The 13,511-nt window shown below is 61.5% G+C and overlaps 1 protein-coding gene across 4 annotated transcripts; it reads left to right on the top strand.

Annotated features, from left to right (window-relative positions):
* Positions 1-630: 630 nt before the first annotated feature.
* Positions 631-12,392, top strand: CASTOR1 (cytosolic arginine sensor for mTORC1 subunit 1). Of its 4 annotated transcripts, none has more exons than XM_023746027.1 (11): positions 631-867; positions 1,471-1,541; positions 2,518-2,705; positions 2,792-2,924; positions 3,184-3,310; positions 3,723-3,836; positions 3,944-4,026; positions 4,114-4,208; positions 4,310-4,462; positions 9,447-9,585; positions 12,041-12,392. In XM_023746027.1, exons 1-9 carry the CDS (start codon positions 755-757, stop codon positions 4,376-4,378), a joined length of 993 nt encoding a protein of 330 aa, XP_023601795.1. In that variant the 5' UTR covers positions 631-754; the 3' UTR covers positions 4,379-4,462; positions 9,447-9,585; positions 12,041-12,392. The 4 variants fall into 4 exon arrangements, with proteins under 4 accessions (XP_023601795.1, XP_023601796.1, XP_006104960.1 ...); XM_006104898.3 differs by having other exon boundaries at positions 633-867; positions 3,187-3,310; XM_006104899.3 differs by having other exon boundaries at positions 781-899.
* The last annotated feature ends 1,119 nt before the right edge of the window (positions 12,393-13,511 follow it).

Raw genomic sequence — 13,511 nt, forward strand, 5'->3', positions numbered from 1 at the left:
GAGGCTCAGCAAGGCTCAAGCCTCAGGTCTGAAAACACTACCCAGGGAGCCCCAGATGCCTGGGCCCGTCCTCGGAAGTCTGAGCCTTGGGCATTACTGGCCTCGGTCTTGAGGGGCCTCCTTACTCCTGGCTGCCTGCAGCACCCTACCCAGCAGTAGGACAGAGGTGGGTGGGGCCCTTACTATCTCTGCGACCCTGGTGGGGAGATGGATCCCACGACAGGAAGGAGGAAGAAAGGTGCCAGGATACTTTGTTGGGAGAGAATTGTAGGGTTCCTGGGGCTGCAGAGTGGACCCCTACCCCTCCACGCTTCAGGGTTCTGGAGGCAGCGCCTCAATGACCTCAATCATAAGACCCGCATGAGGGCCTGAAGGACAGAAAGGACCCCACGTTTCCTGCAAGCTTCGCAACCAGGACCCACCCGCGTCTCGCAGAAAGGGTGGAGCTCCGAGAAGAGGCGCGGCCTGGGCGGGGTCTGAAGGACGACGGGGCGGGGTCAGCTGGCTGTCCCTAAGCCAATGTTAACGGGGTGGAGGCGGGGCTCTGTTGATAGAAGGGGGCGTGGCCTCCTCTGATAGGCCGCGCTCCTCGCAGGGCGTAGCCGGCGCGGCGCGGGGATGGGCGGGTCTAGGCCTGGTGGCCGGCGTGGACTGGCGTGAGCAGCGGCTCCTTTAAGCCCCCGGCCCCGCCCCCCGCCCCGTCCTCGGCGTGGCCCGGGTCTGGCCGCGGAGGGGTCGGGTCCGCGGGACCGCGATGGAGCTGCACATCCTAGAGCACCGCGTGCGGGTGCTGAGCCTCGCCCGCTCCGGCCTCTGGCTCTACACCCACCCGCTCATCAAGCTGCTCTTCCTGCCCCGCCGAAGCCGGTGCGCGCGCGAGTTCGGGGCCACAGATGAGGGTGGGCTCCACTAGCGCCCCGGGACGGGGTCGGGAGGGTAGGGACGCCGCGGGGCCCGCGGGGACGGGCGGGGAGGGCCCATCCCCCTTCCGCCCCCCCACCGCGGCCGCCATCCGGCCTGGCTTCACCCTCCCCGGGACCGCCGCCTATCCGGGCCAATTTTAGGCCAAAAAACCCCAAGGGGGGGGGAGGCTTTAACCCCGGGGGGGATTCAAATTTCGCGGCGGATTTCCCTAAGAGCTACGGGGAAAGGGTTCCCTCCCGGGGCCCCTCCCCTCGGGGGAAGAGGGGCCAAGTCTAGGCGATGCAGGTCCCCCCCCCCCGGGGCTGGTTCCCGCGCGCGGGCCAGCTCTCCTCCTCCGGGAATGGAGGGGTTGGGGGCGGGGGGCGCTCCTACGGAGGGGGAGGCGGGAAACAGCTCGCAGTTCCCGAGATGGGGCCCGTTCCCCACTGGGAGGAAACTGAGGCTTGAAGGGGCAGGGAGCGCCCGGCCGAGGGGTCTCTACGGGCGGACGGAGCGGTCTGCACACCCCTCCTCCCAGCCCAGCCTGACGATGTCTCCCCCACCCAGGTGCAAGTTCTTCAGCCTGACGGAGACTCCCGAGGATTACACGCTCATGGTGGACGAGGAGGGCTTCAAAGGTGGGGCGGGGCGGGGCCGGGGAGGGAGGCCGTGCTTCCCTCTTGGCGGGTTCTCACTGATGCTGGGGTCCAGTGACTCAGGGCTGAGCCTTGGACTCCAGAGCGGGCGGGCGCACTGGCTGGGTGCCCTTGAGCAAGTCATTTCCCCTCTCCGAGCTGTTTGTTTCCTCTTATTTAAAAGGGGTGTCGTGAATGGCTCTGATCTAATGGGGTCCCCCGAGGGTTTTATAAACAGGCTGCGTGTGACGGGCGCTTGGCAGCGCCAGCCTGGCAGCAGGGCCTCGGTTATGCGGCTGTTCCACCCCCCTGGCCATTATTTTTCCCTGGACTTCTCTCCCTGGTGCTGGCCATCCCCTCCCTGACTCTCTGGGAACTCCAGGCGTCTGAGGGCTGGGGAGGGACTGGAGGCAGGGAGCAGGCAACCAGCCCAGGGCAGGGTCCTGGGGGCGGGTGGGGAGTGGGGGAAAGGGACCGCTTCGCTGTGCTTGGGCAATGAGCAGCCACCCTGGCCCCAGCCCCTAGTCTGGACTGGACGCCAGCCTGGGCCCTCCCTGGCCTGTGGAGCTGACGTCTGGCTCCTACTCCTGTCAGCCTGGCCCGTCCTCGCAGGCCTGGAGTCTCGGGCCAGCCAAATGGGGCTTGACCCGTCTCCCACTGCACTGCTTCAGGCCTTAGTTTCCCTGTTTGTTCTGCAACAAAGTTTGGGTCTGTTAGGAGGGAAGGGCATCCGTCGGCCAACCTGATCTACTGGCGCCCCCTCCTGGCACCACACGGTATAAAGCCCCCGTTAACCCACAGAACGCTGTCATGAAGTCCATACGTCACCCCCTTTTACAGACGAGGAAACTGAGACTCAGAGAAGGTTAACCACTTGCGCCAGGTCAACAGCAAGTAGATGGCGGAGCCAAGGCACAGACAGGGGAAACGAGGGGTCGGCCCCGCAGGCCCTGACCGGTCACGCGCCCTCTGCCCGCAGAGCTGCCCCCCTCGGAGTTCCTGCAAGTGGCTGAGGCCACCTGGCTGGTGCTGAACGTGTCGTCCCACAGCGGAGCCGCGGTGCAAGCTGCGGGGGTCACGAAGATTGCCCGCTCGGTCATCGCGCCGCTGGCCGAGCACCACGTGTCTGTGCTGATGCTGTCCACCTACCAGACGGACTTCATCCTGGTGAGCTTCCCACGGGTGCCCGTGTCGGGAAGGGTGGGTCTGGCTGCCGGGGGACCCGCGTGATCTGCCATCTTCCCGTGGCCCAGGTGCGGGAGCAGGACCTGTCCGTGGTGATCCACACACTGGCCCAGGAGTTCGACATTTACCGAGAGGTGGGCGGGGAGCCCGTGCCTGTTGCCAGGGACGATTCCAGCAATGGCTGTCCCCGTGCTCAGCATGGTGAGGGCACCCTCTGGCACCCAGACCTGAGTGGGAGGGGGGCACCTCTTCCCACCGAGGCCCATTGCTTGTGTGCGGAAAGACTCGCTGCCACTGATCGATCGCCTCGCAAGATAGGGGCCCAGGGCTGGGGAAACCAACGCAGATAGGTGACTAGAACAGGAGGCTACACTCAACCCAGGCCCCTCCCTGGCCAGCCACCAGGGGGCGCCCCAGCCCACGGGCCTTCTCTCACTCTCCACCTCCTGGTTCCCCCCAGCAGGGCCCAACCCCACGGTGCATCCTATCCAGAGTCCACAGAACCGCTTTTGTGTCCTCACGCTGGACCCTGAAACACTGCCCGCCATCGCCACCACCCTCATCGACGTCCTCTTCTACTCCCACAGGTGGGCCTCTCGCATCTAGTCTCTCCGTCCTCACAGCCTCGTTCTCTGTGCTCTGTCCCACCACCCTCTGCCCCTCCGTTGGTTCGGCACCTCGGTGCCCTTCACTGGTGTTTGGGGACGGTCCCAGTGCCGCAGTGGGAGCCCTCTCCTGTGGTGTGGGCAGAGCCACCCTGGAGCCAGGCCCTGGTCAGGCCCTCAGGCCATGGGGTCCTTTGGAACAGACAGGGTTCATCGTCCTCCCCCAGCCCCTTCCCCACCTGGCACCATCAGAAGATCGGGGTCCTAGGACAGGGAAGGAAAGTGGCCCAGAGACGGGGGGGGGGGGCCTGCTCAGGGGTCTCGGGGCCGACTGGCGGGGGATGGAGTGGGCCTGGGACCCAGCAGGGTACCTGAACCTCCTGTCCATCACCAGTGCCCCCAAAGAGGCAGCCCCTGGCGAGCCGGGACCCAGCTCCATCACGTTCTTTGCCTTCTCCCTCATCGAGGGCTACATCTCCATCGTCATGGATGCGGAGACACAGAAAAAGTACGTGACCCCTGACCGAGGGTGGGCCGCCGCTGCTAAGCCAGGCCCAGGGAGGAAGGAGGCGGAGCGTCAGACTCTGAAGTCACCGGTCGCGCCTGCCTCCCCAGGTTCCCCAGTGACCTGCTGCTGACCAGCTCCTCGGGGGAGCTGTGGAGGATGGTGCGCATTGGAGGACAGCCCCTGGGCTTCGGTGAGCGCCGCCCCTGTGCGTGGGGGGCTGGGGAAGGGCCTGTGGAGCGACCAGCGTGATCCACATGGACCCCTCCTCCACCCGCAGATGAATGTGGGATCGTGGCCCAGATCGCGGGTCCCCTGGCCGCGGCCGACATCTCTGCCTACTACATCAGCACCTTCAACTTCGACCACGCCCTGGTGAGCACCCCGGGTGGGGGAAGGGGCTCCCGAAGGGATGCTGAGGCCCAGGAGGGTGGAGGGACCAGCGGTGACCCCTTCCTCCCCCGACCTGCCCACAGGTGCCCGAGGACGGCATCGACAGCGTCATCGAAGTCCTCCAGCGGCGGCAGGAGGGCCTGGGCTCCTGAGGCCACAGGGGAGCTGCAGCCTCTGCGCTCGCCCCTCACCCCCAGGCTTCCAGAGACTTCTCTAAGCTATTTCCCAAGCTCTGGGTGAGCCCACTTCCCTCTCCTCCCTCCCCCACTCATGCAGGGGGACCCCTACTCTCTGTATAAGCTGTGTGCAGACACCGGCTCTCGCGTGGACGCGCGTGTCTGCCCACACAGGGAACACGGTGCTCTGGGCTTCCACCGGGAAGCCCTCAACCCATCACTCCCCACCCAGCCTCGGCGTTTGCACATTCCCTGCCTGAGGCTGAGCCACACCCCTCAGCACCCGGGGCGCTGCTCCCTGGACAGGGCCCTGGTCTCCGTTCTGCGTCTGGTTGGGTTGTCTTCCCTGACCAGGTGGGTCCTGACAGTGCCTTCCCCTCAGGGGGCTTCGAGAAAAGTATTTTTATGTCTCTCTGCTCTTTTTTTTTTTTTACCAACTTGTTAATAAAGGGCTTGTAGTGTCCAGGCTGGGCTGTGGTCTTTGGGGTTGTCTGACCCCACCTCGGGCCCCACTGCCTGCGGTGCTGGTTCCCCGTGTACCATCCCATTGTCGATGCGGAACCGGAGCTTCAGGAAGCGAAGTGACTTAGCCACGGTCACACGATTCCCACCCAGGGCCGCCTGGCCCTGAAGTCTGGGCTCTTTCTTCATTCCTTGCTGCTCCCAGAATAGCCCAGAAGGTCCTGAACACGGGTAGAAACTCCAAGACCTCCTGCCTGGGGACCCCCAGCTTTCCCTCCACCATGGGCAGGGCTGACCGGTGGTGACACCCCACGGAGGGCCCAGGAACCCCTTTTCCTCCGGGCCGCTGCCTGCTTGCTGTTGGACCATGCCCGCGTCTGCCTGTCCTTCACAGGACTCCTCCGGCCAGGAGATCCTCAGTTCCTGCCCCCAGGGCTCTCCTGGCACCGTGTGGGGAGGAGATCAGCCCCAGTGAGAACTTGCGAATCCGCACTCCCTGTCCAGGGGGGCAGGATGCCTGTGTGTGTGGGGGGCGCATCTGGAGCCCACTCTGTTCTTTTTTTTTTTTAATATCTTTTTTATTGATTTCAGAGAGGAAGGGAGAGAGAGAATCATTGATCAGCTGCCTCCTGCATGCACCCTCTGGGGATCAAGCCCGCCACCTGGGCATGTGTCCTTGACCGAAATCAAACCTGGGACCTCTCCGTCCACAGGGCCATGCTCTATCCACTGAGCCACACCAGCCAGGGCCCACTCCGCTCTTGATGGCTGCACGCCTGGGCCAGAGGCTCAGTCAGCACATCTGGCCCCACGCTTCCTGTCACGGAGGGGCCGCCTCCCGCTCTGCGAGCTGGGATTCCACTGGGGCCTGATGGGGCCCCACAGATGCGGCGGGGGGTTATCAGGTGCCCTCAGCCCAGGCCCGCCCGCGCTCAGGAAGGGAAGAAGGGTGTGACTTCGTCGTACTCAGCTTGCGGTGGCTCCCCAGAAAAGTCAGAACGGGGGCCCGGCCTCTGGCAGTGCGCCCGCCCTGGCCCTGGGGACCTGGGGGCCTGCAGATCAGAGGAGCTGAGACGCATCCAGGCCTGGTGAGTGGGCAGTCAGGGGCCGGGGGCCAGGCATTTGCCCTGGGCCTCGGTTTCCCCAAGTGCATGGAGACAGGAGTCGGCTCCTTCAGGACCCTGTGCCCCATGGCCCTGGGCAGGGGGCGTTTCTCTATAGTTTGTCTTTCGTGGGGGGGGTAAGTGGGTCCCATTTCTCCTTGTGAGGCCCGTCCGAGACCTTGCCGGGCTCGAGCAACGTCCTGGGCTGAGGTGGGGGTTTTAGAGCCAAAATTATTAGAGTTCCTGGCCCCACCGTCAGCTCTGGGGTCCATCCATCGGTCTGTCTCCCCGAGTCCCTGCTTGGTTTCAGTGTTTCTGTCCTCCTGGCTTTCCAAGTGCCTCGGGCCTCACCCATTGCCTCGAACCCAACGTCAGTTAGTTCTTGGAGCTGCCCCCGGGAGGCAGCTGGGTGAGGGGGCCAGGCATGCCATGGGCTGGCCTGCCTCGGACCCAGGCCTTCAGATCGGCGTGCCCACGTGTCTCTTCATGTGGGTGTCTGGATGGGGGGTTTTCAGCTCCCAGCTCTCGGCCTTCAGTGAGTTACGAAAAGGGGCGTCTGCCCTTGGAGACCGAGACCCACTGGGGTGGGCACACGGGCCTCGGAGGTGCCCGGGGACACTTGGATCTGACCCTGGACCTCACCCACTGCTGGTGCCCCAGTGTTGTCATCAGACACGCCTGGAGGTGTCCCAGGCTGAGGTGGGGGCTCACAGAACCATGTCCTCGTCCCACCCGGGCCCTGGAGGGTTTTAGGGCAAAGAAGCGAGTCTGGTCAGCCCAGGCCTGGGGTTGGGCTCAGCTGGGGTCATTCATGATCGGGTTTGGGGGCGCCTGCTGGCCTGTAGCCCACGTCCTTGTCCTCCCAGCCCCGGGAGCCCCAGTGCACCTGTCCCGTCAGCACTGCCTCTCCCGGGCGAGGCTCAAGGCCCAGACTGTGGAGTCCGTGCTTGTCGTCATCAGGGTGGCAGCCTCGGCCTGGGCGGACCCTGCCCACGGTGCCTCGGGGAGTGGGAAGGTGCTCAGCCTCCAGCCGACCGCCAGCCTGGTGTCCGGCATCGGCAGGGAGGATGTGAGCCCGGGTGGGGGGCTCCTGGGTGGGTGGGGACGGAGATGAGGAAACCCCAGGCAGGGAGAGTCGGCGGCTCATTTCCACCCTCTCTGATGTTCATGCCCGTACAGAGGAAGTGACCTCTTCAGTCCTCCTCGAAGATATTTAAGCAGAAACTCGGGGTTTCTAGTCCTCGCCCCCACCCGTGCCGGGCAGGGCGTGTGGTCCCATGCTTGCCAAGATGCTCCAAAGCTGGGTTCTTGGTCCTTCGTGGAGGGGAGAGTGAACTGCACACCTTGTTGATGCTGCACAGGCCCCAGGGCTCCCCTGGGTGGGAAGGTACGAGGAGGGGGAGCGCAGTCTGCCTGTCACTGACTGAGCCTGGGGCGCTGCGTCCCCGTCCCCATGTGGGGGCTCCATCCACTCGTGGGTCCAACACATGCTCTTTATCCCCCTTAGCACACGGGGAAATGAAGCACAGAGAGGTGAGGCCACCTGCCCCAGGCCACACAGCTGGGCGCGGCAGAACCGGAACTCAAAAAAGAAGGAGCCAGGGGAGTTCCCGGGGGCCGGGGCACTTTAGCTGAACCCTGAGGGATGGGGTGATTTTGCAAGCTCCCTCGCAATCCCAGCTGTCTGCGTTGGTGGCTGGGTGTCTGCTGCCGGTGGCAACGCGTGCGTGGGCAGGCACGCGAGGCCTGGCCCTGGCTCCTCCCTGACCCTGGGCCCGCCGGATGGGTGTGTTGGGCAATGGCTGTGATGTGTGTCACTTTCCCAGGCCAGCCCGGTGCTGGGGCTTCAGAGCCAGGGCTGCCTCCGATGGGGCTGCGGGGAGCTCCCCTCGCAGGAACATGGTCACGGCCAAGTGGATGCATGAGCCGCACTCCACTCACAGGCCTTCGTGTATGTGCATCAGGATAGATAACTCCTTTGGCAGGAAGTGTGTGTATGTCCATCCACACGTGTCCAAGTGTCAGTGTATCCCGGTATGTGCCTGTGTGTGTGTCTGTGGTAGGTCCGTGTGTCTGTACGTGCATCCGGTTGTGTATGGCGTCAGCTGTGTGCCTGGCTCCATCTCTGCATGTATGTGTGTGTGTGTGTGTGTGTGTGTGTGTGTGTGTGTGTGGCTGGAGTGTGCATATGTGGCTGTGTGTACAGGTGAGTGTACGTGGTACATATTTCTGTGTACTTTTGACTGTGGCTGGGGAAGTTTGTGTGTGTGTGTGTGTGTGAGAGCACACATGCATCTGCATTTTTTGTGTTTTCACGGTCACACACGTGCCCATGTGTACCCTACTGTCCAGCGTGCAGGAGGCAGCCGATCAACGGTTCTCTCCTCATTGATGTTCCTCTCCCTCTCTCCCCCGCCCTCTCTCTCTCAAAATCAATGGAGGGACTATCCTTGGGTGAGGATTAAAAAAAAGAAAAAAGGCTCGGAGCCCATCCACTCCCCCGTCCATGCCCTCCGCCCCTCCTGCCCCCGTCCTCACGCTGTGGTGGACTAAGGACTCCCTCCTTCAAGTGCCGGGGAACCAGTCCAGCCGGCAGAAGAGAGACAGCCATCACATCCCGTGCGGCCTGGGCTTCAGGCAGGGACCAGGGCTCAGGGAAGTCACCCCGCCTTCCTGGCTGCCCCGCCCCATTGGCAGGACCCCACCCTGCCCCAGGGGATTGGAAGGTAGCTTTCCACGGGGACAGACCCGTGAGATCCTGGCTCAGAAACCCGGGCACGCGAGGGAGGCGTGTCTCCTGGGTCTGACGTCCGTCCTGGGAAAGGGTTCTGGCGGTCCTGCTAGACCCCAGGCTACCACCACCGCCGGGCACCCGGAACGGGCAGCTTGACAAACGGGCCTTCCAGGCCCTCCACTGCTGGACGCCGGCGTGTGCGTCTGTCCGCCCTGCAGGCCTGGGACGGAAAGGCCTTCAGAGTGACTTCACTCGCCCCGGGGGCTTGTCTCTTGCTGACGACGGATCCCCTGCACCAGGGCTGGGGCCTGACACACAGTGAGTCACTTAAGTACAGGTTGAACGAGGGACTCAAAAGCCCCTGATTTGTCTGTTTTTCAACATGTAGGGTTGTCCCTTCACATGAAGACGGGCCCCTTTTTCATTTTATTTTAAAAAGTATGTATTTTTATTGATTTCAGAGAAGAAAGGAGAGGGAGGGAGAGAGAAACATCAATGATGAGAATCGATCGGCTGCCTCCTGCACGCCCCACACTGGGGATTGAGCCCCGAAACCCAGCCTGTGCCCTGACCGGGAATCGAACCGTCACCTCCTGGTTCATAGGTCGATGCTCAACCACTGAGCCACACCAGCTGGGTGAGACTGGCCCCTTCCTCTGAGGCTGTCGGGTGCCACTGAGGCAGCATCTGTGAAGTGGGTGCTTTAAAGGAAGCAGGGGAAATGCCTCGTCTCTTTCTTTTTCAGTTCATTTTCCAGGAAACTGTGAACATCTGCAGTGAGCGGAAGACCAGCTTTGCGCTTCCGAACAATCACCATAAAGGAAGACGTCAGCGTCTTTGACACCGAGGCTTCCCCAAAAAGCGGTCATGTGCTTCGGGATGTCGTGAGTGACAGGATTCTGATTTCCTTGGGGAGGAGGGACCGGAGAGGGCAGGGCAAGGGCTCCGAGCGGGCCTGTCCCCGCCTGGCAGCGCGGTGGGCCTGCCCTTCCAGAGGACGTGGGATGGGGACATGTCCTGCACCCCGAAGGCCACAGACGCCTTTCCTGGGGCTTCTCTACGGCCGTGCATGCGTCCGTTCACTGAGGATTTAGTGAGCACCTACTACATTCAGGGCTAGTGATGTGCTCCAGAGAGGGGCGATGGGGAGAGACCCACAGTGCACATCCTTGGAATTTACAGTCCGGCTGAGGAGACAACCCCACAGTTGTAAAAATTTACAACTCTGAAGAGTGCTCCCTCGAGGGATACCATAGTGCTCTGGGAGGGCCCAGGGAGCAGGGGCACGAGCCAGCCTGGGGTGCAGGCAGGTCGGGGAGGGCTTCCCCGAGAGGCGAAGCTCGGCCTGGACCTTGATGTCCAGGCAGATGAGCAGGTGGAGTGCTGGGAACAGCATGTGCAAAGGCCCTGGGGTGAGAGGATCCAGCTCCCCGAGGGACTGAGGAGGACCAGGAGGACCGCAGGCTGCAGAGGTGTGAGTGAGGCTGGGAGGGTCAGGTCCTGGTGGCCGTGGTCATGACTTTGGCCTTCCCCAAATGGCAATGGGGCACCGGGGGAGTGGGACGGGGCTGGGTGGTACAGGCCGGTCCAGAGGGGCTGCAATGCCAGCAAAGTATTTCGCAAGTGGCTCCGTGTCCCCCTCCCTCCTCGCCTCCCTCTCTCTCTCTCTCTCTCTCTGGTCACTTCCTGCCACACCTGCTGTTCTCTGAACTGGGCCTGTGGGGTCTTGCCTGCATGTGGCCTCGTGCAGTTACCTGGAAGTGGAATGTACAGCATCTTTTTCCGGGTTCTGAATTCAGTGAAAGTGCTATCTTTAGACCTGCAGGGACGGAGGCCTCCGGGCCCACGCCCCCTCCTTGCCTCTGGCAGCCCCCCCTCCCCACCCAGGAGAGGATCTCCTGTTCCCCCGAGGAGACCCCTTCGTATTCCTTTCGGTTGAGCCTTTGCTCCCTCCCAGCTGTGTGCCCTTCTGCCAGGAGCCCCCTTTCCCCCCCCCCATTCAGGCCTCAGTTTCCCCATCTACAGGATAAAGACATTTCTGCCTCCTGAGGTGGTTGTGAGGTTCAATGAGCTCTCCCGTGGGAAACGCTCAGCGCCGGGCCCGCGCACAGAAGAGTCCGGAAACGCGCCCGCTGTCACCGCTGGGCGCACGCCTGGGCACCAAACAGTTTTTGGCAAGAATGTGATGTTTCAAAACAGGCGCTGTGTGTTGTCATCGTGAGGAAAGACAGGGCTCCTTGGACTTCCTGGTCCTCGGCTCATGGTTGGGGTTGTTTTATCTCCATGGCTGCTCAGGGCTCAGGGCTGTGGAGGGACCCCAAGGGGCTCTGTGGGGTTGTGGTCACCTCGCCTGTCCCCTCACCTCACAGAGGCCCGGGGCTCAGAGAGGGTGGCCAGGTGGGGGTGGGGGTGGAAGTGGGGCTTCCGGGCCAGAGAGTGGACAGCAGGGCAGCCCCTCATCCCTGGCCATTCCACTTCAGAGCTGTGCCGGCCCCCACCTGCCTTTTGGCTTGAGGGTTCCCTGCAGAGGGGCCCGGTCTAGGTCGAGGGCAGTAATGGCGAACCTCTGACACGCGTGTCAGAGGTGACACGCGAACTCATTTTTTTGGTTGATTTTTCTTTGTTAAATGGTATTTAAATATATAAAATAAATATCAAAAATATAAGTCTCTGTTTTACTATGGTTGCAAATATCAAAAAATTTCTATATGTGACACGGCGCCAGAGTTAAGTTAGGGTTTTTCAAAATGCTGACACGCCGAGCTCAGAAGGTTCGCCATCACTGGTCTAGGGTGAGCCGGACAGGAAGGTTCCGGCACAGAAATGAGTCCTCTCTCTCTCTCTCTCTCTCTCTCTCTCTCTCTCTCTCTCTCTCTCTCCTCTGCTGTACTTCCCTGGATACGTGTTTGGGCCACTTGGAAGGGGGATCAGTTATCCAATTTGGGGGAGCCACAGGGAGCAGGGGGACACGCCAGGTCCCAGAAGAGCTGTGTGGTGGTTCTCAGGCCGAAGCATCCCCCAGCCCAGCGTGACCTCACTGACCTGATAGAATCTTGCTCACCCTGGGGTTTATGTAACGACGTCTTTCCCAACCGCCCTCACAGTCACCCTGTGACATAAGCAGACGTGAGCCTTCATTGCCCAGTGGCTGGCGGGTAAGAGTTCAAAAAAGTGCCTACTAAGGGCCCGGGTCTCCGAGCGCGATCTCACTGAATCACGCTGACCGTCCCGTCAGGAGCACTTGCCACGGCATCTTAAGAAACGGAGGTCCAGCTCGCATACCACCACACGTGGCGTTTTAAAGTGCACACTCAGTGTTGTTGTTTTATGTATTCACAGGATTGTGCAACCATCGCCGCGACCTCATTCAAACACATTTCATCACCCCAAAGAAACCCTGCCCATCGGCCACCGCCCCTCATCCCCAGACGCCCCCCAACCCCAGCCCTGGGGAACCACGTCTGTCTCTATGGACGGTTCATAGAGAGGGAACCCTACAATCCGTGGCCTTTGTGACTGGCCACGCTCACGTGGCATAATGTCTCCAGGGCTCGCCCGCAGTTCCTCTCCGTGGCTGAGCGATATTCCATTGTATGGAGAGACCGCAGTTTTTAAATCCATTTCTGTTGGTGGTCACTGGGGCTGCGTCCACGCTGGGGCTGTTGTGAATAAATGCTGCTCTGAGCATGTGTGTGCATGTCCGTTCTCAGTTCTCTCGGGCGTGTCTAGGTGTGAGGCAGTGAGGTGTCTGACACCTCTATGTTTAACCCTGTGAGGCACTGACAGCCTGTCTCCCCGGGGCTCGGGCTCCTCCACATCCTCTCCAGCACGTGTCACATCTGCCTGTGATTATAGCCACTCGTGGGTGTGAAACGGTACCTCACTGTGGTTTTGATTTGCATCTCCCTGACGGCTAGTGATCTTGACCATCTTTGCTTGTATTTACTGGGCATTCGTCTTTCTCTTTTGGAGAAATGTCTAATCAAATCCTCTGACCATTTAAAAAAAATTATATATGTATATTTTTTATTGATTTTAGAGAGAGGAAGGGAGAGGGAGAGAAACATCAATGATGAGAGAGAATCATCGATCAGCTGCCTCCTGCGTGGGCTCTACTGGGGATCGAGCCCGCAACCTGGGCTCCTGCCCTGATCAGGAATCAAACCGTGTGACCTCCTGGTTCATAGGCCAACCCTCAACCACTGAGCCACACTGGCCGGGCCATTTTTGTTTGTTTGTTAAATATAATCCTCCCCTAAGAGCTTTTGGGGGGTGGTCCTTCCGGGCCTCACGAGAAGGACTCCTGACCACCTCTCTGCGAAGGCCCAGCCCACACAGCCGTGTACGTTCACACGCAGCTTGGGAAGCACGCAGGCGTCGAAGACACTCGCTTTGCAAATGTCCCTAACGGCTGCGGCCTCTTCTGTGTTTCAAAGGACGAGGTTCCTAATGGCCTTGTCCTCGGGCTCGCGTCGGCGCAGCTGGTGCCGCTAACAGGCCTTCTCCGCACAACCGTTGTTCCTTCCTCTCCTGGTCATCTTGGCAGCGAGGGCCCAAGAGAGAGGCCCCTTGGCCCACTTTTGAACTGGGTTGCTTGTCTCTTGATAAGTTGTGCCGCTGCCATCTACAGAGTGGACACGGAGGCGCTGTGACTGGATCGAGAACACGGTGCAGCCCGGCCGGCGTGGCTCAGTGTTTGAGCGTCGACCTGTGAACCAGGAGGTCACGGTTCGATTCCTGGTCAGGGCACAGGCCGGGTTGTGGGCTCGATCCCCAGTGGTGGGGCGGTGCAGAGCAGCCGATCCATGAT

The sequence above is a fragment of the Myotis lucifugus genome, unplaced genomic scaffold, assembly GCF_000147115.1.
Source record: "Myotis lucifugus unplaced genomic scaffold, Myoluc2.0 scaffold_617, whole genome shotgun sequence".
In the NCBI taxonomy this organism is placed as follows: domain Eukaryota; kingdom Metazoa; phylum Chordata; class Mammalia; order Chiroptera; family Vespertilionidae; genus Myotis; species Myotis lucifugus.

Coding starts and splice junctions, on each gene's coding strand:
- CASTOR1 (XM_023746027.1), top strand. CDS start 755: ATGGAGCTGCACATCCTAGAGCACCGCGTGCGGGTGCTGAGCCTCGCC. Junction 1,542..2,517: donor GGACGAGGAGGGCTTCAAAG/GTGGGGCGGGGC, acceptor CTCTGCCCGCAG/AGCTGCCCCCCTCGGAGTTC. Junction 3,837..3,943: donor GATGCGGAGACACAGAAAAA/GTACGTGACCCC, acceptor CTGCCTCCCCAG/GTTCCCCAGTGACCTGCTGC.